This window comes from Diplotaxodon limnothrissa, linkage group LG23, assembly GCF_057381915.1.
Source record: "Diplotaxodon limnothrissa isolate DT_005_m linkage group LG23, D_limnothrissa_male_GT1.1, whole genome shotgun sequence".
NCBI lineage: Eukaryota > Metazoa > Chordata > Actinopteri > Cichliformes > Cichlidae > Diplotaxodon > Diplotaxodon limnothrissa.
The window spans coordinates 6,618,913-6,639,428 of record NC_140617.1 but is presented as its reverse complement, the minus strand read 5'-3'; the positions used below and the strand labels follow the sequence as shown (position 1 = coordinate 6,639,428).

The 20,516-nt window shown below is 39.3% G+C and overlaps 2 protein-coding genes across 2 annotated transcripts in view; one reads left to right on the top strand and one right to left on the bottom strand.

The window, feature by feature from the left end:
* Window positions 1-12,796, bottom strand: LOC146607417 (uncharacterized). Its single transcript, XM_085348215.1, has 5 exons — window positions 12,555-12,796; window positions 8,649-8,876; window positions 3,940-4,365; window positions 2,643-2,797; window positions 1-1,627 (listed from the first exon to the last, which is right to left on the bottom strand). Exons 1-5 carry the CDS (start codon window positions 12,622-12,624, stop codon window positions 1,586-1,588), a joined length of 921 nt encoding a protein of 306 aa, XP_085204341.1. The 5' UTR covers window positions 12,625-12,796; the 3' UTR covers window positions 1-1,585.
* A 1,923-nt stretch (window positions 12,797-14,719) lies between these two features.
* The window catches only part of ipo13b (importin 13b), a 29,485-nt gene continuing 23,688 nt past the window's right edge, over window positions 14,720-20,516 (top strand). The window contains exons 1-2 of the mRNA XM_085347963.1: window positions 14,720-14,780; window positions 15,194-15,280. Of these exons, the coding sequence (XP_085204089.1) occupies window positions 15,212-15,280 (69 nt within the window). The 5' untranslated portion in view covers window positions 14,720-14,780; window positions 15,194-15,211. The remainder of the gene's footprint in view (window positions 14,781-15,193; window positions 15,281-20,516) is intronic.

The following is a 20,516-nucleotide window of genomic DNA, read 5'->3' as shown; positions in this document are numbered from 1 at the left end:
AATATCTTTAATCATAAATCACCAACAATCCAATAATTCACATCTGGCAGCAAAGCCTCAGGAAAAGCATTCGGCATTCGTTTTTACAGAAACCGACAATACAGGACTTAAAAATGATGACTGACTTATACATTAGATCTTTTTAAATGGTTATAGCATAACCATTACTCTCACCAAATAAAGGAATGAGTTTGAGGATTGATGAGAATTAAAAGTGTAGAATTTATGCCAAAGACCACTGAATCTTTTATGGCCTGACACAAATTTTCTTTCATTTTCCTTTTCGGTGGCACAAATACTAAACTACAAACACAGGTGTAGCTCAAACTTATCAGCATGATTTAAACCAGAATTTAACTTGTATCAGTGGACAATGTTTTTTTTGTTTTTTTGTTTTCTAAATAAAGAGTAGTTAAAATGTGTTTTGTGTCATTGTGGGCGATTCAGTTGTCCTGTTTGTCACATTTCCACCCATTATATTTTTTCCCCCACGTGTTTTATATCCATATTCTTTTGCTTGATGCAGATCAGTAGTATCTACAATACACAGGAAAATGAAAAACATTGTGTGGAAAGGCCACTAACGCACATCAGTCTGTCATTGTATGAAAGAGTGCCTTACGGTGAACATGCCTGAGGCTTATCTTCAAACACAGACGACTCCTAGCAGCCACTTTGCCCTCAGAGCGTGTGTTTAAATGGTTACTGGGAATGCATACTTAATCTGGAAATTAGTTTTTGTGGAATATGAAAACAATATACATTAAAAGCTGTTTGTGTACTGTGTAAGGCACTCTCTCCTGGACTTAAAACACTGCACATATCAAAATCAGGCAAAAAAGCCAGCAAAACCATTAAGGTAACAAAAAAAAGAAGTTAAATAAAACCTCCCATGCCTCTTTAACACACTTGCACACACAAACGTTCACCCAGCTATGCTGCCTATGTACACAAAAACCTTATCTTTAATACACAGAAAATTCTTCTACTTATGTTTTTTAATCTCCACTCCTAAAAAAAGTAAAGTGCAACCTTGTTAACAATATAATCAGGTGGTTTGTGTTGTTTATTTCTTCTCTTTAGCTTGCTGGCCTTTATTTCTGCCAGACTTTAACTGGTAAAGCAACATTAAACCAGTGAGCCACAGTAGGAGAGGCTCAGTCGATGGCCATGTCAGATGATCTTCTGCTTTGAAACAACCTATTTTCAATTCTAGAGAAATCAAATATATTACACAACCCCAGCAACCTTAGATGGGCTGAATAATGTAAAGTTTACAGTAATGAACAAATGAATGAATGGATGGATGAAAAATTGGGAACACTTGTGATAACAGACAAATTTAGAAAAAAAATCCAAAAGGCAACATCATGGATATTTTCTTCATTGTCCATTGCAGTTTCAATCGGATCCTTTTGCCAATGATCTGGGTAACTTAAAGCAATCCAGAAATGTGCTTACACCTACCCAGGATTCTTTCTGTTTGGTGCAGATTAAGGAAGAGAGACCAACTTCACCAACCACAGTGGCCTGATTCTGGAATCTGCGAGGGTATTTGGACATCAAACATCCTATTGTGCCTTCATCAGTAGCTGTACATGGACAAAGGTGTGTCCTCCATATCATCCTATAAGAAAAAGAACGATGTAAATGCTTACACCTATGTTTACACAGTCATACTCACACTTTTGCCTTCAGGAATCCCTTGATTTTAAGGCAGCAAATTATAACATTTTAATAGCTTTATTATTGGCTCATATTATTAACACTCCTGTCTGAGGGACTATTGGACTTTGGAAGCCACTAAAGCATTCATGAATCCTTCAGGAAGATGCAAGATAAACTGCTAAAAGGGTGTTATGGGCAGCAGAAGGAGGAGACCTAAGCCCTCGGGTGGGCTGGGGCTGTATACATGCACATAGGCTTAAATCATGGCAGGCTAAAAGTATCAGGGGCAACAGAGACAGGAGGAACAAAGGTGAAGACTGTGCAAAGAAGCCCAAGAGGCCGAATATTGTAGAAGGGTGGAAGATGCACGCCATTGCAGCTCACACTGAGAGACACTGCCAAGTGTCTGGGATTGTGCACAGGAACATCTGTGCCCAGAATGTCCAATGAGGCACATCCCAAAGCGGTTGAGAGCAGGAGAGCAAATGTTCTGTAAGACTTCCAAGTTCTAGACAGACAAGCTGATACTGGCTAACCAGCCAGATATAGTGGTAGTTAACAAGGAACAAAAGATGCCAGTAATCGCAGAAGCAACATCGGAAAGAATGAGCATGAGAAGAATGGAAAATGGAAAAGCCCTGTGGAGGGTAAAGTCCAAAATGGTCCCAGTAGTAATAGCAGCATTAGGGGCTGTAACCACCAAACTCAAAGAGTGGCTACATGAGATTCAAGGCACAACGTGTGGTTTCAGAGACGTAAAGGCCTAGAAATAACCCTCAAACTCCCAGGCCTATATTAGAAGCCTGAGGAAACGCTGTGAGTTTTAACTATATTAGGAAGAGCAGCAGCAGAAGTACATCTCCAGTCAGGCCAAATGAAAACTGTAACTAAGAGTGCATAACACATCTGTGCTTAACAACATCTGACAGGCTGAATATTTTCCAGTGTTGCTTGGATATGATGGGTGAGCTCACCATAGGTAGGTCCTGCAGCCTGCGGAACTCCGGCCCGTTGCCTCTTCGGCGCAGTTTGAGGAAGAGGAGCAGAGTGATGATGACAGCAGCAATGATGAAGGCTGATACCAGACCAGCCAGGAGGGGGTCTAATCCAGGAGAGTTGTGGGCTGTCCCTAGACAAGAAACACCAGAGACACATCAGCTGGGGCCATTTTTCTATTACCACACTGTATGCTGAGTAAACATGCTGGCAATGCAGCGTTTAGGGAGGATTTGACTTTGAAGTTCTGGTTAGAACTATATATAGACACTCCATGAGCCTGCTGAGTGTTCATCATCAAGCTCAGGACAGAAGTGTCAAACAGGATGTTTAAACTTGCCAGAACGATACTTAAGGTGAACAAGTAAAATCAGCAAGTCATTTTATTATTAAGGTATCATTTTAAGACCTTTTCAAACTTAACTAGAGCAGTGTATACAGCACATGAAGTATGTTACCATTTTATCCCAGGTTATTGTTTAATTTCAAAGACTAGCCTGACGTTTTCTTGGTTGTTTCTTTCCGCTAAGTATTTCTGGGCAGGAGGATTTCAGATCTGCGTTTCTGGCATCTCTGTATATGAATGTTGCTATGGAAGACTGTTTTGTAAACTTAGCTGTTTTTTTTAATATCCTTTGGTCAAAAGTAACAACAACCACAGAGTCATGAATGCTTGCTGCTCCTCTGGCTTATGGAAAGAGGCAATGTGCCAAGCACCTAATAAAACCACACAGAGTGAGACAAGCAGAGAGAATTTTACACTTAAACTGCAGTCAAGCAGCCTTGACAACTGAGATGAGTTAATCAGTTATTCATTTCTTTGCACCTATAGTCTGGTAAAAGTACTTTCAACGTGTTCAAATGAATGGTTTCTAAACCCTGTGTGGACTGTATGGACACAGAGAGAGCAACTGTTCATATATAAATCATTTAGTAAATAGAGCGACGGAGACAGACAAAAAGGAGAAAAACAGAAATCTTGAGGCTAGAGTCCCATGACTGCCTCTGTCCCTTTCTCAAACAAACCCATGATTGTGGAGTGCTTGGTGGTGACAGTGCTTGTAGAAGATGTAAACGGGGGGGGGGGGGGGGGGGGGGGTTGCGTGGTGTGTGTTTGTGTCTCTGTGTGTACAGCCAAAGACTGGCTTGTGCTGGAAACAAAGAACAGCATCTCCTTTGTTGTTAAGCCAATTCACTTCTGGCTCTGTCAATATCCTGGAAGTGAACAGTCAAGAACAAATTCATATACCAGCACAGAAGGTATTATGCACTTACCGTCCCCGTCCACGTTGAGCTCTGATGGGTTGTTGGTGTGGGAGCTGGTCTGGATGCTAGGCTGGGTGGACTGTCTGTTGGACTGTGAAGTGTTTGACGTTGGCTGGGAAGTGGAGGCCTTTTGGACGGAGGCGGTGCTGGAATTTGTGTTGGACTTGGTGGTGGTGGCGTTAGTGATAGATTCAGGCTTTGTTGGTTCCGATGCTGGGGCAGAAGTAGCAGGGGGTGCTTTGGTCTCATGGTGTGATGCGTTTTGATTTAATGAGGGAGTCGGGGTGACCGGTGCACCTGCAGAAGTGTGCAGTACGTGTGTGGTGCCGATATTAATGGGAACAGCTGTGGTGGGGCTGCTCTGAGAAGGGGAAAGTGTCGTATTTGTGATGTTTTCATTTTTTGCTAATGTGGTCTTAATGGCGTGGTCGGTTACTATGGAAAGAGAGAGAGAGAGACAATGTTATTGTCAAAATGATGTAGTACTATCAGGTAAAAAAATCAAGTCATGCCTTTAGTTTCCTGTGTTTACATTTCTGCCAGCACACCCAATTTAATTTGACCTATTTTACTTTGTAAAATTAAAAAAAAGCAGTGAATCTAGCCTTTATTTATAATAATATTGATTATTTAAAATTACAGAAAATAATATAAACAGTAACTATTACTATCAATTCACACAGGAAGTGGTTTTATTTATTTTTACGATAAACGGTGAAGAGTTCCAGGTGGTCTAAACATAGAAGATAAGATCAGTTTTTCCAAGCTCAGTATGGACTTAAAAGGCTTGCAGTGATAGCCAAAGAACTAAACCAGTCTCTAGAACCAGTGTGCAAAACAACAGCTTGCCAATAAGAGCCTTACAGTATATAACAACATATGCCTATAATACCTTTTACACAAATAAAATTTATTCATATAAAATCCATATAAACCTGAGGATAAACTTCATCCAAGGGCTTAAGGGTGGAGACAGAGATATGCAGATAAATCCTCTTACTGTAATCCATAATGGTGAAGCATATGGTTTCAATCAGAAAATTAGATCTACTTCTGTTAAAGAAGCAGATCTAATATCTTAACAAGACTGAATGATATTTGAATGTAAGCAAAACACCGGAGATAAATGAATTTGTTTCACATTACTGTAAAGTTGTATTTTTTAAAAATGTTTTGTTTTTTTTTACTGTATTTTCTTTCGAAGAAAAAAAGATTAGAGGACCAGGATTAAGGTCATTTCTTCTGAAAACAGATGGTTCAATTGACTTTCAGCTACTCTGACACCTTTTCGATAGACTGCCATGAAATCCGTTCAGGTATTCATGGTTTTTCAGAAGCTGTCTCCTGAAACCTTTAGTGACCGCTTGAGGCTGATGAAATGAAATGATCGTGGCTGGTGAAATCTCTTGAGAACTGTGGAATTAAATTTTGTACAGGATAAAATATAATTACTCTGATGATTGTTTAACTTTTATGTGGTGCCATCATCACATATCTGCTAATGTAATGCGGTTCTCATCAGCCTCGGCTGTACTTCTGTGCTGAAAGCATTTTTAATTTAACGTTTACCATAAATCACTCTAAACAAGACTTGCTTTCTATTATATGAAGCAAATGTTATCTATTATACATGCTAAATATCAGTGAATTAATTTACCTTATCACCTTTCAAAGTTATTTCCAATAGAATATTTTTTTCTTAAAATATAACTAAATATACACATGCAAAAGGAAAATGTATTTTCCTTTTCTGTATGCTGCTTTTTTAAAGCTAAAAGTGCTCGGTAAAAGTGATATTTAAAGACAGAAGACTTCATACTTCTGGGTCTATAATAACTAAAACTGGCACCCAAAAGCTTCATGGAGAAACCTTATGATTACTTAAAAAGTGTGGATTTTAAGCTATTTGTAAGATCATATTGTGGCACGTTATATGGAGAAAAGTGCTGAGCAGATGTCTTCTGTCCCACTGTCACAGGTGGACAAAATCAGGCACCTAGCCATGCAGTTTGCTTTTACAAACATTTGTTAAAGAATGAGTTGTTTTAAAGAGCTTTCTGATTTTGAGTGTGGCATTGTAATAGGATGCCACTGTTACAGCTACTCAGTTTGCGAAATGTCTTGCAAAAAGGAAGTGTTTGTACTAGGATTCCACTGTTACAGCTAGTCAGTCTACGAAATGTCTTGCAAAAAGGAAGTGTTTAAGAACTACAACAAGGTGAGAGACCATGTAAATTTACAAAGTGGGATCAAAAAGTGCCAAGGAGCACGGGCATAGAAGTCAGCAGCGCTCTGCTGACTCAGTAGTTCCAGACCTCCTCTGACATTAACATCAGCACAAAAACTGTGCACCAGGAGCTTCATGGCAAGCTACTGTAGATGGAATAAGAAGGTGGCCTGCGCTATAGGAGCAGATAAGGCCAGTAAGTGCTTTTGAAACTAAAAGGACTTCAATTCAGTTTTAATGGTAGATTATGTAAAACAGCAATTATCTGATCTGCTTTTCTTCAAACTCTGGCAGCAACATCCTGGATAACATGCAGTTTTGTAATTGCTGCGTTCAGTAGGTCAGTATATACTTTAAACAGGAGTAAGAAACAAAAGCTGGAACAATATTTGGGTAAGGAAATTCCAAAAAGTTGATTCTGTTCATCTGGACGTAGCGTTTTCAGTGGGAGAAACATTTCTTCACTCATCCAAGTGACTTCTTCAGTCTCCAACACTAGCTTTAGGCAGTACCTGCCAAAGTGGGTTAAAATGTCTTGATGCGTGCTCAATTAAGAAGCCACTTGGACAAGTGACGAATTCTTTCTCCCGCTGAAGATGAACAGAATCAACTTTCTGGGAAAACCTTGAACAAGCTTTTCAGCTTCAGCTGTGTTTCACGAATGGTAAACAGCAATTTTGTCCAAGAATAATTATTAGCTATTAAATAGATATCAGAATCAAATGTGTCACTTAAGTTTTTTCCCTTCTGATTACATCTGTGCGGCTAAGATAAGATAAGATAAGATAACCTTTATTAGTCCCACACGTGGGAAATTTGTTTTGTCACAGCAGGAAGTGGACAGTGCAAAAGTTATGAGGCAAAAATTAGAATACAATAAGAATAAATACAGTACACAACTGTACAGAATAGAATAAAATAAAATACTATATACAGTAGAATAAAATAAAATAAATATACAATAAGATAAAAATAGAATACAAATACAAATACTATATACAACTGAGTAAAAATACAACGATGACAGAAAGGATTATTGCACTTAGTATTATTGCATATGTATGGATGTGTGTGCTTGATCAGTTAAAGTCTTTATTATGGAGTCTGACAGCAGTGGGGAGGAAAGACCTGCGAAATCTCTCCGTCCCACACCGTGGGTGCCGCAGTCTCCCACTGAAGGAGCTGCTCAGTGCTGTCACAGTCTGCTGCATGGGGTGGGAGATGTTGTCCATCAGGGATGACAGCTTAGCCGCCGTTCTCCTGTCACTCACCACCTCCACTGGGTCCAGAGGCTACAGGACAGAGGCTCTCTAATACTTGGCGCCTTACTTTGTCTTCATTTAACTTTAAACAGCTCATGTTCATCTATTGATTAGCAGCTGACAGTCAGTTAAATTAAAATATTTTGCTCATTTGGCATTACGGACATATACAGCTGTGTGTATCAAGAAAGCAGCTACAGATATTCACACCATACTTATGAATCACAGTGGTAGCATATAATTACGTGCATGAGCATGCTAAGTATAACCTACAAGCACTAAAAATGAAAATTCACTTGCTTCCACTCTACTGAGGTAAGTGCAAATGACTTAAAAGTTAAATATGTCTGATGAAAACATATAACCACAGATATCTGCCAGCTTAAATCCTGCAGAGATACTGACTCATGTAAATGAAAATAATTGCTATTTTTTACAAAAAGTAATTGCGTATTAATAAAAGGTACTCAGCCTACAGATTTACTGATTAGAAGTCTTATGTGTGGACTGAGTGTGTGTGTGTGTGTGTGTGTGTGTGTGTGTGTGTGTGTGTGTGTGTGTGTGTGTGTGTGTGTGTGTGTGTGTGTGTGTGTGTGAGAAAGGCAAAGAAAGAGCTATCCATGTCTGTCTTGGGGGAGAGGATTTCACTTCTCTTTCTCACCCCCATGTGAAAAGTCGCACAGCATTTAATCACTTCTCACCTCAGTGGCATCTGAATCACCTCTTTCTCAGCTCTTCTCCAACTATATTTTGCCTTTATTCTCCAATTCCTATACAGTTAAGCTAGTCACAGCTTCTTTGCACTGCTCTTCTTCACTGTTTTGCATCATCTTTGCATTTAGTGGCGTTTCCTGTTCTGTACTCTGTTTCTTTAAAGTCTTAACTGAGCTCTCTGTCCCTTCCTGTGTTGTGTTTGTGGAATTACAGTCAACACTTAAACCCTGTCACTAGCCCTGTGGCCCACTTCTGGACGTGGAAAACGGTGATAAGGACTCTGTTAAATATAGCTCCTCAACTCTGAGCCACCTGCTGTTGTGCTTCCTATAAATTCTTCTGAAGTCTAACAAAACTTCCTGTAATGGCAAACGTCAAACAGACAGAAACAATAACCACAACAGCGCATCAGTTTGTTGCAAGTTTGCAATATTAGGCCACTTCCTAAACACTTTAGCCTACCATCATGTTTTGTAAGTGAGCGCAGGAGTAAGAGTTTGGAGGTGCATGCTTACCATTATCTTTCCCTGGTTCGGCTATGATGGTGATCCTTGTATTTTCTGTAGTTGTGCTACTGCTCACATTGACTGTGCCATTGGAACTTGTGTTTGTCGCTGGGCTGCTCCCTGAATGATTGGCAGCATCCGGGCTCAAACTAGACTCATGGTCCAGAACTGGAGTCCCTGTAGTTTGAACAGTACTAGGAGTAGTTTTTGAAGAAGGGGTAGGAGTATGCTCATCAGCTGAAGAAGTAAGGACAGAAGCAAATGTGTCATCTTATTAATATCCTTAAAGTCACAAATTATTTGTTCATTATTCCAAATACATATATAGCAACAGGTAGTGTTCACACCCCAAAACCATTGTAACAACTCAGGGTCAACACAGGCTAATGTTTAAACAACCGAACAATGGATACTGAAATTAAAACATGCACACATACAGCTGTGCAAACATTTTAAGCAACAACAGTAAGGTATTAACAAGTGATAATGGCATGAATACATTTTTGAATAAATGACATTATTATTCATTCATTTATTGAATAAGTGTGCACGTCTTCTCACTTCTTTTCAATATGTAAACTAAATCAAAAAAATGGAGCAATGTTGGAGTGTATTTCGCTTAATTTTTTACAGTATTAATTCTCTTTTTTCGTAAATAACTTTCTTTATATTGTTTACACGATCGAAATATAAACTGAAAACAAACAAAGTTTCCGCATGACCCCAGTTGTTGGCTTTTGACAGGGAGGTTTTTCAGCTTTCACAACGTCTGCTTACTTGAGATCAGAGATTTGCGGGGGTTGCAACATCCGCTCCAAAACTATTTGTTCATCTCGTTGCAGCAGGTTGCACTTTAAAAATCTTATTATATGTCTGGGATAAAACCCATCAGATGCCCTCTCGTGTTACTGCTGGAATCCAAAAGTCTAAAGAGCCCCAAACGTTTGCATAGTGCTTTATATGTAAATGTATCTGTCCTGAGTAAAGCCTCAAAATCATCACAACAATTATCGAACAGCTTCCCTGGATCAAACAAGGTTTTAGTGTCTGGCTAAAGAATTTGGAAAGAGAATCATCCAGGTAAGGAAATCCCAAAAAGTTGATTCTGTTCATCTGGATGTAGCATTTTCAGTCTCAGTGAGAATGAAAAAGTCATTTGGATGAGTGACGAAACGTTTCTCCCACCGAAAACGCTACATCCAGACGAACAGAGTCGACTTTTTAGGATATCAAGTTGTATTTGTTTTGCAAGTCCAGAGTTTCTTTTGCATCAGGAGCCATAAATTCCCAACCATTTTTCGCATGTGACCTTTTAAAGTAAATCAAAGTAAACCTACTTGTGACCTGTAGAGATGTGATTAGCTTAGCCAGTGTGTGATGTTCCCTTTTGGGAGACATCTTTAGAAGGCTGATATGACAAACCATCCATAATAAAAGTATATCTATTTTTAAAAAGTGTTTTACCAACTCAAGTTTAACCTTGCATCCTTTTATGAACTCTAACCTATAGGTCGTGAATTGCTAACTAAAGTGCACAGTAACAATGCCGCACGAAAAAAAAAAAAAAATAGACACAGTTTGACTGCCACTTTCAACTACAAGCCATATAAGTTGTGTGAACTAATGAAGACCTTCAGTCTTTTGCACTCTCTTTTCCCCCTCTGTGCTGACACATTTATCTCTACTGTACAAGGCTCCATTTCAGTTTCTCCCCTCCTTTGATGAAGACCAGAGCACTAATGTAATGTAAAGTCATTACCGTTCCATAACACACTGCCCTGATACCTTTCATTACTGCCATAATCAGTCACACAGCTCATCAGTAAACACAGTGAAAGCAAGGCAGTGAGACACAGACAGACCCAGAGAAAGAGAGAGTTGTGTGAACTAAATGATACCAAAACAGACACACTCATAAATAGACAGAGGTGCTTGGCTGTATAATACTGGCCTTGTTCCCTCACTTTAGCTCCATTAGCGAGCTTCCTAGGTCTCGTCTAGTAGGCTATGTCTGTTTTTGTATATGGATTTGTGTGCAGGGTAAAAATCATGAAGAGAGTCACTGTTTCCACCATTGCACACGCCCCTTTTTAGATATTACAAGGGCTTACTCACAATCTTTCAGGCCAATGCAGCATGTACCTGGGGAGATAGCTTTTGCCCATTTGTTGACCCTGCCAGCGAGAGAAACAGCCAAAAGTTTCTCTGTGAACAGATGTCTGCTGCTGCAGCACTGCTAGAAAAATATACGTACTGCGATACAGTCTGTCTGAGACACATCATAAGCTCTGTTTTCTCAGCAAGTGGTTCTGGTGACATTTGAGCCAATACTGCTGAAGTGAGCTTTTTATTAAGTGAAACTGAAAGAGCTAAAAACAAACAGCTATGCACATGCTGCACTCAAACTGCCTACCATGTTTTTGGCTCTCGTTCTCATTCAATAGACCACATGTGAGAGCCTAAACTAACTATAGGTGTTCTGTTATTTTTTATGATAGCGAACTTTACTGGAGCATGCATGTTACACACCGCAGGCAAAAACTTCTGTCCTAAACTAATTTGCACCATAAAAAACCCTCCCAGTAAAACTTAATAATTATCCAGCTCAGGGAATTTATTAGAATTAAAAATTAAGCTCAATGAAATGAAACATAGGGATTTCTTGTAAATGGAAGCTATTAAAAACAGCCTTTTTGAAACCAGGCACCGAGAGAGCTTCAACTTATATCACAGTTCTGCTTCATAAGATGCTCTATCTGTAGTTCTTTGCCTGAGTAAATATGACACCATAGAAATGAAACTTAAACCCAGCTCTGTTATACCGTGTGCATATTATTGCATAGGTATGCTGGCTGAAGCATGATGTCAGTTACTGAAAATATTCTTACTTCTGATCTAATTTTAAATAGTCTGTCTATGTTACTCTTATGGATTTAAAACTTGTGTTTTCCACAGGAGAAAAGATCTGATTGATTGGTTACAAAAGAAGGCTATATGAGTGCAGCATTGCTCATATTCTTTGCTTCTTTGCTATGAAAACTCACAGGGCTTTTTTTTTATGGTGAATGCTAATAACCTGCCATCATCCCCTTCATTGTGTTTAATGCATACAGTACAAACTGAACCTGTTACCACTGAACCGCTTAAAATCTCTTCATAAAGTCTGCATAGTGTACTGCAGAGGCGAGCCAATTAGTAGGAACCCAGTAAAATGACAGTGTGCTGCTGCACATACGGTAATTAGAGGTGTCATTTATCACAATGTACTTTTCCTGCTAATTTACAGCCAATAAATGTTCTCCAGTGGAGCCGTGCTGTTTCCTATTCATTTGAATTTCAGCTCGAGGAGCTGAAGGGACAGTTCAGCCCAATAAAATCTTTTCAAATGTCAACAGTCTCATTGTCCTTTTATGTGAGAGGTGGTGATGGAAGAAAGAAAAGAGAAGGCCGGAGGAAGAGAGAAAAGGTAGGAGGGGGCAAAAAAACAGAAGGTGGGTTAAGAGTGAAAGACAGGATGTGTGAGAGGTGAGTTAATGTAATGCAAGCAGAAAGAGGAAGAAGGGGAGAGGGAGCAAGGGAGGAAGTGATGTGCGAGATAAAATGTGGCTTGCTTGAACAAAAAGTAGAGGCGAAGATGTGGAGTAGAATTTTTAAAATAAATCTGCTCAGTGTAAAAGCGAGTTCTTTGTTGCGTAAAATGAAAACAAAACAACAACACTGACTTCATCATTTAAACCCAGATGAGTTTTGTCATTTTAAAGCCGGACAGACATGACTAATAATGCCACTAATCCCCACTCTAACAACATCACAAGTGTCAGCAGGTGAGTTTGGCGTGAAAGACTATGTTTACTTTTTAGGCGCTGTAAGCATAAAGTTCGGGCATGTAGCATACAGAAATAAACTGCCCCCTACCGTGTACAGCGGATCCCAAGTAAATCGCTAGAAGCGCGCAAAGGGCAATCCAGAGTTTGGTCTCCATCATCTGTGTCCTGTGGCGACGCAGTAATAAAATCACTACACAAGCGTGGTTTCCTCTCCTCTTCTTCGCCCAGGACTCGCTTTTGTCCACAGTCGGACTGCAGACTTTCACAAAACAGTTTAAAAACCCGAGGCCGCTTTAGTGTCCTAACCGCGGCGGAGAAACAGTAGCTCTAACAGTGTGTGCGTGGCTGGAGGGACAAAGTTGAGGGAGGAGTGTGTGGTGTGTTCTCTCTCTCTCTCTCTCTCTCTCTCCAGAACCAGTGCCACGTGTTCTTGGTTCAAAATAGTCAGCGAGTCTGTGACGCACAGGCGCACAAGGCAACGACGACGCAAACACGAGCCACACAAATCACAAATGTATTAAAGATCTGTTACATTGCTATTTATAGTTAATATTTAAGCTCCATATTACTCACTTCAACGAACTTTAACGTTGTTTTTCTTCTGTCCTGTTTTTTCCTCTCCATTCATACCTAATTTAAAAATAACGTTAACAAATAAATTACTTCCTCAAATGCCTGTGATGCATTAGTAATATTGCACTGGCTATATAATATGTATTACTCCAGTTTTTTCCTCTCTTTTTTAAATAATAGGTTTTCGTAATGTTTGACTTATTGACGCCTTTAAATCTGCAACAAATCAATGTTTAAACTGGGACTATGTTAAATCATTGTCTCACTAAGGATTCAGCTATGCAACATTTTAAAAAAGCTTCACTCGTTCTTTTGGGTTTATAACTTTATGCTAAAGCGGAATAAAAAATAAGAACGTTCTCGCTTCTCGTGATTTTTAAGGCATGATGGAAGTTTTTCTCTCGTCCACATGGGGGCGCTGTTGCTTTAAAGTTGATTCTTATAACAGGCCAAACTGTAAACTGCAACACACTGCTCTAGTTAGACTGATAAACTGAAAGCCATTTGTCTCACACATTTCATGTAGATATAGAATTATACTAAGATATTAAACTGTTTTGGGGGTGGAATGAAGAATAGTAAACATATACACAGAGGGTTGTTCGGGCTGGGTTAGGGCTCTCAACTCTACTGCTGATTCACTGGTTTAAATAAGATTAGACTTGTGAGTCATTGATGTCCTACAACTCCTGATTCAATTTTAACTGCAATTTTCTTCAGTTGAATTGGATGGCTTTGTTTTTATTACTGTTTGCACACTATATATATATGTTTTAAATAGTTGTCTGTTGTCAGTGATGTGTGGTTATCATTTTGTCCAGGAGAAATTTATACGATATGCACTTTAAAAAGGATATATTGGTCTATTATATATTTTATTTGCATATAAAATAATAAACCTAATATGATAGCTGGGATAGGCTCCAACCAGCTGCAGCCCTGGAATGGATAAAGGAAGAAAATGAATAGATGGGTGAATGAATGGATTTGCAAGCCAAGTTCAGTAAAAGAAATAAAGCCATTGTTTAAAAAGCACAACTTGCTTGAAAACCTAAAGATTAAGATGTATTTGAAAACACAGGGTGGCATGGTGATGCTGAAGATTGTCTATTGAAATACAGTCCTGGGCCTTTCTGTATGGAGTTTGTATGTTCTATCTGATACCCCAACTTCCCTGCAAAGAAGTGCATGCATTTAGGTTAATTGGTGATTCTGAATTGCCTGGTGTGAGTGTAAATGTTTGGCTCTGCAACAGTATCGGTATATTTAAATTAAGGTAACTGTGGGCTGTTATTATTATTATTATTGTTAGTAGTAGTAGTAGTAGTATTGGTAGTATGTGTAGTATGTGTACATAGATGTGTATTCCATCACTCGCAATCTATTTAGGGAGGAAACTGTCGCATTTAATGTTAATGGCTTCAAAAGGGCAACTCTGGACGATTTACATAATTTAACATTGTGATGACGCAAACAGTTTAGTAAGACTGATAATATATAACTAACTAATAGATTATAATAGCAAAATTCACTCTTTGCAGTAACGTATACATATCCTGTGCATTTAGTATTATGGGAATTTTACAAAATCGCTGTTTCATTTGCCTTGTTCATTGGTTACGCTGCGATTACGATATTTCCAACAACACGTGAACGTAGCAAAGGCTACTGGTGACGGAGCAGAGGCAGAAGAGCGGCGGGGAGCTGCCAGCATCGTCTCAGACCGTCGCAGGACAGAAAGGTGTGAAAATACTGGTCCACCAGATAGACTGGCGATAACACACTGAGATGAGATTGTTATGATAAAACTGTCACTCTGAAAATACCAGCGTCGCCGTCTCGCTTGGTTGAATTTGACACTAGGGTTGCGTCAAGTTACATTGCTACGTTAGCTAGTTTCGTGCTAGCACAGTGACGCTAGCAATCGCTGTAGTATTCTTACATAGTGGAGGTTAGCGACAGCTAGAAGAGCTAATGTTAGCTTGCCGGTTAGCCCCTCATGTCATCCTTATGACTACAATTAATCATATCGTAAACCTAACCTAAACATGCTCATTGCTGTTGCGGAATTATTATGGAAATTACACACTTTGCGGGGGAAAGTTTAACGAAAGCTGCTGCTGAATGTGTTGCTCCTCTTTGATCATTTGACAGCTCCGTATCAGCGGAGATATGGAGACACCGGGGAGAATAGCAGCCACACCGGACGCCCTGGACTTTACGGTGGAAAACGTGGAGACGGTAAGTTTTTGCATCAGTCAGCTCAAGAGGAAAAGCAGGGGCTGTGTTAAAGATAATACGGGCGAATTAAGGGGGAAAGCAGGACGCTTAAGTGCGCCTTGTAGCCCGCTGTAATTACTTTGGTTAAGACTTTTTCTTACAATGCTGGTTTATTTAGGGGACGTGATGTTGCTGTGTTTACGAGCTGACCTCACCTAATTTAGCCTCGACTAAATGCTATGTTTAGAAAGAATACTGAAGTGGTAACAGGTTGTTCCATGCACATTCTCCTAAGTGCGCTTCAAGGTTTTGTTTATCTTTGTCAGATTGGTTATATTCAGCTAGTGTGTGTGTGTATATGTGTGTGTACGTGCGTGTGCATGGCAGTGTTTGCAGCCAGGTCGCTGTGATAAATCTCCCTCCTTGGTGGCCGCTAACAGGGACACAAGGGGATGGGTGGGGAGGCGGTGGAGAGTGTGTGTGAGAGAGAGAAAGGTTCTCCTGGGGTGGATGAGAGCTGATGTGATAAAACTGATAGAGGGATGAGGTGAAGGAGGGAGGGGTCCATGTCGATAACAGTGCCAGTAAAGAAAGAGGAGGGGGTGAGAGGAGGTTGGGGATGCGACAGAAATGATTAGAGGCAGGTTTAAAGGAGAGAGGCAGATTCCTGTGGGGAAAATGCCTGGATAGATAGGTAGTGTGGTGTAATAAAAGCACAAAGAAGAATAACAAACACTGAGCACGGTCCTGTTCTGCCTTGGGATAATCTATTTTCACTTATTCATGTTTCATTTCTGCAAGTGGAGAGTGTATTGTTTTATTGACACACCAGAGGAAAAAGATACTCCATTCCATGGAATTACATTTTCTAAATTTAAAGTTAACACTAACATATATTACATGCACTCCTTAAAATGTGTAATTAATATAACTTGAAGCATGGAGGTAAATTTTTAGATAAAGTAAACTAAGTCCAAACTCATATGCTTAGATATTATCATAACATTGTTCTGTTTTTATTTTGGGTTTGCAATATTGAAGTGAAACCTTGCTTACCAAAAACCCTTCACACATGCAAAAACAATGCCTGATATTTAAAAAAAAAAAAATGGTGTGAGCCACATGCGCTACATTCAGCTTTCACTGACTCATTTTACTGTCTGAATCAGGTAGTCGTGTCAGGGTACTAATCATTCAGTAAATAATAGTTTTTAAAAAGTGTTTAAGAGCATCTCTGTAATGTCTTTGCAAATAACAAAATGTCATGTGTGGGTAGTGTTTAAGAATTTAAGGTCGTTATTCAGATTGTGTGACAGCTTGCACCAGCATTCAGTCTGTTCCAAGCCGTACAGCACTATCTGTAATCTCATGAACTAATATAGCATGCATACAGCACATAGCATCTGAAGTATAATTTCCCATAAAAGATATCAGCAGTTTTGTATTTATAGTGCAGTGGCATTTCAAAACTAATGAGATATTGTTAGTCTAAGGCTTGACTATATTTAGAAAGTAATACCGGTAGCTGAGATTTTTTTTTCTATTTTCTTATCCTTTCTTGTGAGTTTGGTGATAACACTTTGGTTATGGGATCAGTAGGATGCTAAGAGAATGGAAAGTGTCTTTTCCTGCTTACCTAAAAACATCCTTAGCATGTAAATCTGATATTTAACTTATTGTCTAATATGTTAGTGTCAGCAGTAAATTACCTACTGTACAGTAGCATATGGCTTATGAATGAAAAGATAAATTGTAATTTTATTGGAGCAGTTAAAAAAAGGAGATTGTAGATGCAGAATTTTCCCTTTGCTGCAGTGGGTGTTTGGTAGTGTGTGCTTATATTATAGATGGTGGTGGAGATGATGGTTCCTGGCCCAGTGTTTCTATGTGTTCCATAGAGTGCTCTTTGTTCAGTCTCAGCTCTGTGAAACAAAGTGTCACACTGTCAGGATCTTTGTGTGCATAATAAAAGGGGTTCGAACACTGGCGTACATTTCCGCCCAACTATAATTATCTTTGGAGTCACTATGTGCCAAGAAAGGGAATTTTTAAGAGGAAATTCAGAGCGCCACAGTATGTTTTTAGGATTTTGCCATTTTTTAGCTCTCCCCTGAGACAAAATACTGCTGTACCACAGGAAAGAAGCCCAACACTGCACTGGATCGGCCCAATTCTTGCTCAAGGGAACTTTAACAGGGTGACTTTCTGTTACCGTAACTACCTGTAATCACCCCACACAGGATGCTGTGCACAGGAGACTGTCAAGGTCCATTTAGTATGGTTTAGCTCCCTGCCTCTCAGCTGGTAAAGCACCTCTGTCATTCAGTAACTGTAGGTAATTTCAGGGTGAGATCTATGTAGCAGCAGGTGCAGTTTTAAGAAGTTTTATCACATTTAAAGGCTGAGGAGACTATTCACCCAGCCAGCTAACATATTATAGAACATAGCAGCACCCTAAAATCTGTCACTGAGAAATTACACATGATGTATTAAATAGTTTTTCAGTAGTGAGAGTGTAAGAGTTTGATATATCTTCTTGTGCTAATCCAATGCCAGTATTAAATGAATAACCTGAATTACTCACTGTGAGAAAGAGACTGGGAATCTTTTTTTTAATGTTTACGTCTAGACATTAATAATTGGTTAATTAGCTCCTGTCATGTAAAGATACAAGTTAAGTGTTCTCACCCTCACCATCTTGGTATTTTGAAACAAAGAGCAGGAGAATCTGACTGTGAAACTAAGAACACCGTGCTTTCTCGCAGCTTGTTATTGGGCCAATTGTTGGCCAAAAAACCTTCCCTGGGTAGTGTTGTTTCTTGACTCTAATAATAACCATAATTTACAAAATTAACATAATGTTTTAATCAACAGTGACAGAAAATTTCTATTTTTTTCACCAGATGCTTCAATTTAGATACCCTTTTTAAAGTTATCAATTGTAATTCATAAGTACTTCTGTGACTCACTCTCAGAGCTGAAAGGTTTAGTACGTTTGAGTTCACACACACAGAGTTGTGCTGCAATGTTTTACAAACTGATTGTAGCTGACAGAGAGCCTGATTAGGAGTAGGTGCAGAGGAGTGGATCACAGTATCATCTGCATAAAAATGAAACTTTGCTTTAGTGATATTTTAATGGTCGTCAAACATTTCACATTTCTCTAGGGGCCACCGGCATGCAAAGAAGGCTGGCCTTACCTCGATGACACGTAGGCTCACTAGGCGAAATGACGATCCCTGTAAAGTCCAGAATACATGGCTTCCACTCGCCCAATCTTTACTCCGAAGATTTGGGCCAGCTTATGCACTCCATTCAGTCTTGAGTTTCGGTTCCTCACCCCGCAGACAGTTCAACACTTGGGTGATGAGACATAAAAGTAATCATATTCCAAATAAACAAAAAAAGAGGGAAGTGAAGCCTGTAGGTGCTTGAGTATCCTCTTCTTGAAAACCCATCATCTCACACCTGCTCCTGTCATTTCATGAAGGGCAATTTAGTATGCCTGGAGGCCCTTCAGACTAGGGCTGTGCGATATGACCAAAATCTCATATCCCGATATAAGAATTCTATCGTCCGATAACGATATAAATCACAAAAATGTATAATTTTCTGTAAATTCTGTGAATCTCGGGCAGCTCGACTTGCGGGAAGTGTTTCCAGCTGCGCGTCATGTAGCTGGAGTCGAGTGTTTTTACAGATGCATGAAACGATACATTTTTAGACATAAGTTGTAACAGCCGCCGTTTTCTTTGTATTTATTACACGGCGTGCTGCGGGGAACAGCCTGTTCTAACGTTTGAGTCTAAGGTTTATTTTTTAGCACCTGGCGGCTCTTTTTTTTACTTCTCATCTGTAAATAATCTGCTCTTTCACCTGCTTCAGTTTATTTTGAAAAGTCTCAACAGGATCTTGAGCTTTATTGTGAAAGGTTTATGTGGAACATAAACAAGCGGACATGCGATGCTGTTACTGTCGTTGTTGCTAACCACAACGCATAAAAACAGGCGCTTGTCCGTCTGTAGTGTGGTTATATAAAATATAAGAGAAAGAGAGAACTTTAAGAAATTAATATAGCCACTACAGTGACCATCAAAAGGATGAAAAAATATTGCCGTAAAGAGTTTATTTTGCGACACCACGAAACAAACGATAGCGTAAAATGAAACGATAGACGTTTTTATATGGTCATCCGATATATATCGTTATATCGAACAGCCCTACTTCAGACCCATACCCTTCACATCCTTGTGGCCAAATCCTTGGGTGGGTGGTACTGTGACAGTATTATGGTTGTTTATATCTAAGATAAATGGCAACAATCTTAGAACTGAATCATGGGACGCACCTTTAGTTAGATGAAGTAAAATAATATTAAGGAAGTTGATCACAGTTACACCGAACATTAGCACAAATCACAGAGAGTGAAGTCAACAGGAAAAGCACACTTATGGGGTTTTTTCAGTTGTCATGTCTGTTAACTAACGTCAGCTCTAAATATCAGATAGATGCATTTCTATAGTAAATAAATATTATTATCCTCAATTCAGTATCTAAACCTCAGCAGTCCTCTGAAACTTTTCAGGAAAATAAATGGTTTATGGAACAAGGGACTGCATATGGAGACATTTGGTACAAGAGATTTTTTTAGTGTTCATGTGACTGAGATATAATCACTCTTGGCAACATAGTATTCTTAATTTCTATCTTGGCTGTATGCTGTCAACAGCCACCCGCGCACACAAACTATTGTTCTTTGTTCCCTCATTAATCATCATTCGTCTGCATGTCTCTGACTCTCGCAGTGTTATCATGGGTCAGTGATGTGATCATGCCTTCTGCATACACAACCGTAGCTGTTACAGTGACACTTGTGGACAGATGGCTTGAAAATACACTGAACCTGACCTGCTGTGTGTGAACACAGTGTGCAAAGATATTTCCAAAGTATGTGTGTGGGGGGTTCCTGCTTTTATGCCTTAAAAGCATGCTGGGGAAGAGAGATTTCTTTAGTAAAAAAATAAAAATAAAAAGACTGCCTTTATTTTAGATCTGCCTGCCTCTATTAGTCCAAATCTGCTGCTATGCACGTTTTGTTATTTTAATAAGATCATTTTTAATTTGTAATGGCTCTCACCTCCTGGATTTGCTTCATATTTGGTATTTAGTAAATTATAGGTGAAGTATTATAGCTATTTGTTTTGGTCGTGAGGATTCAGCTAGATAGTGAATCTGTCTGATGGAGGCATGTTGGGTT

Excerpts from the sequence above, each read along its gene's own strand:
- LOC146607417 (XM_085348215.1), bottom strand. The coding sequence starts at position 12,624 with ATGATGGAGACCAAACTCTGGATTGCCCTTTGCGCGCTTCTAGCGATT. Across the intron at positions 8,877-12,554 it reads CTTGGGATCCGCTGTACACG|CTGATGAGCATACTCCTACC; the intron begins GTAGGGGGCAGT and ends TTACTTCTTCAG. Across the intron at positions 2,798-3,939 it reads GCTCAACGTGGACGGGGACG|GGACAGCCCACAACTCTCCT; the intron begins GTAAGTGCATAA and ends TTTCTTGTCTAG.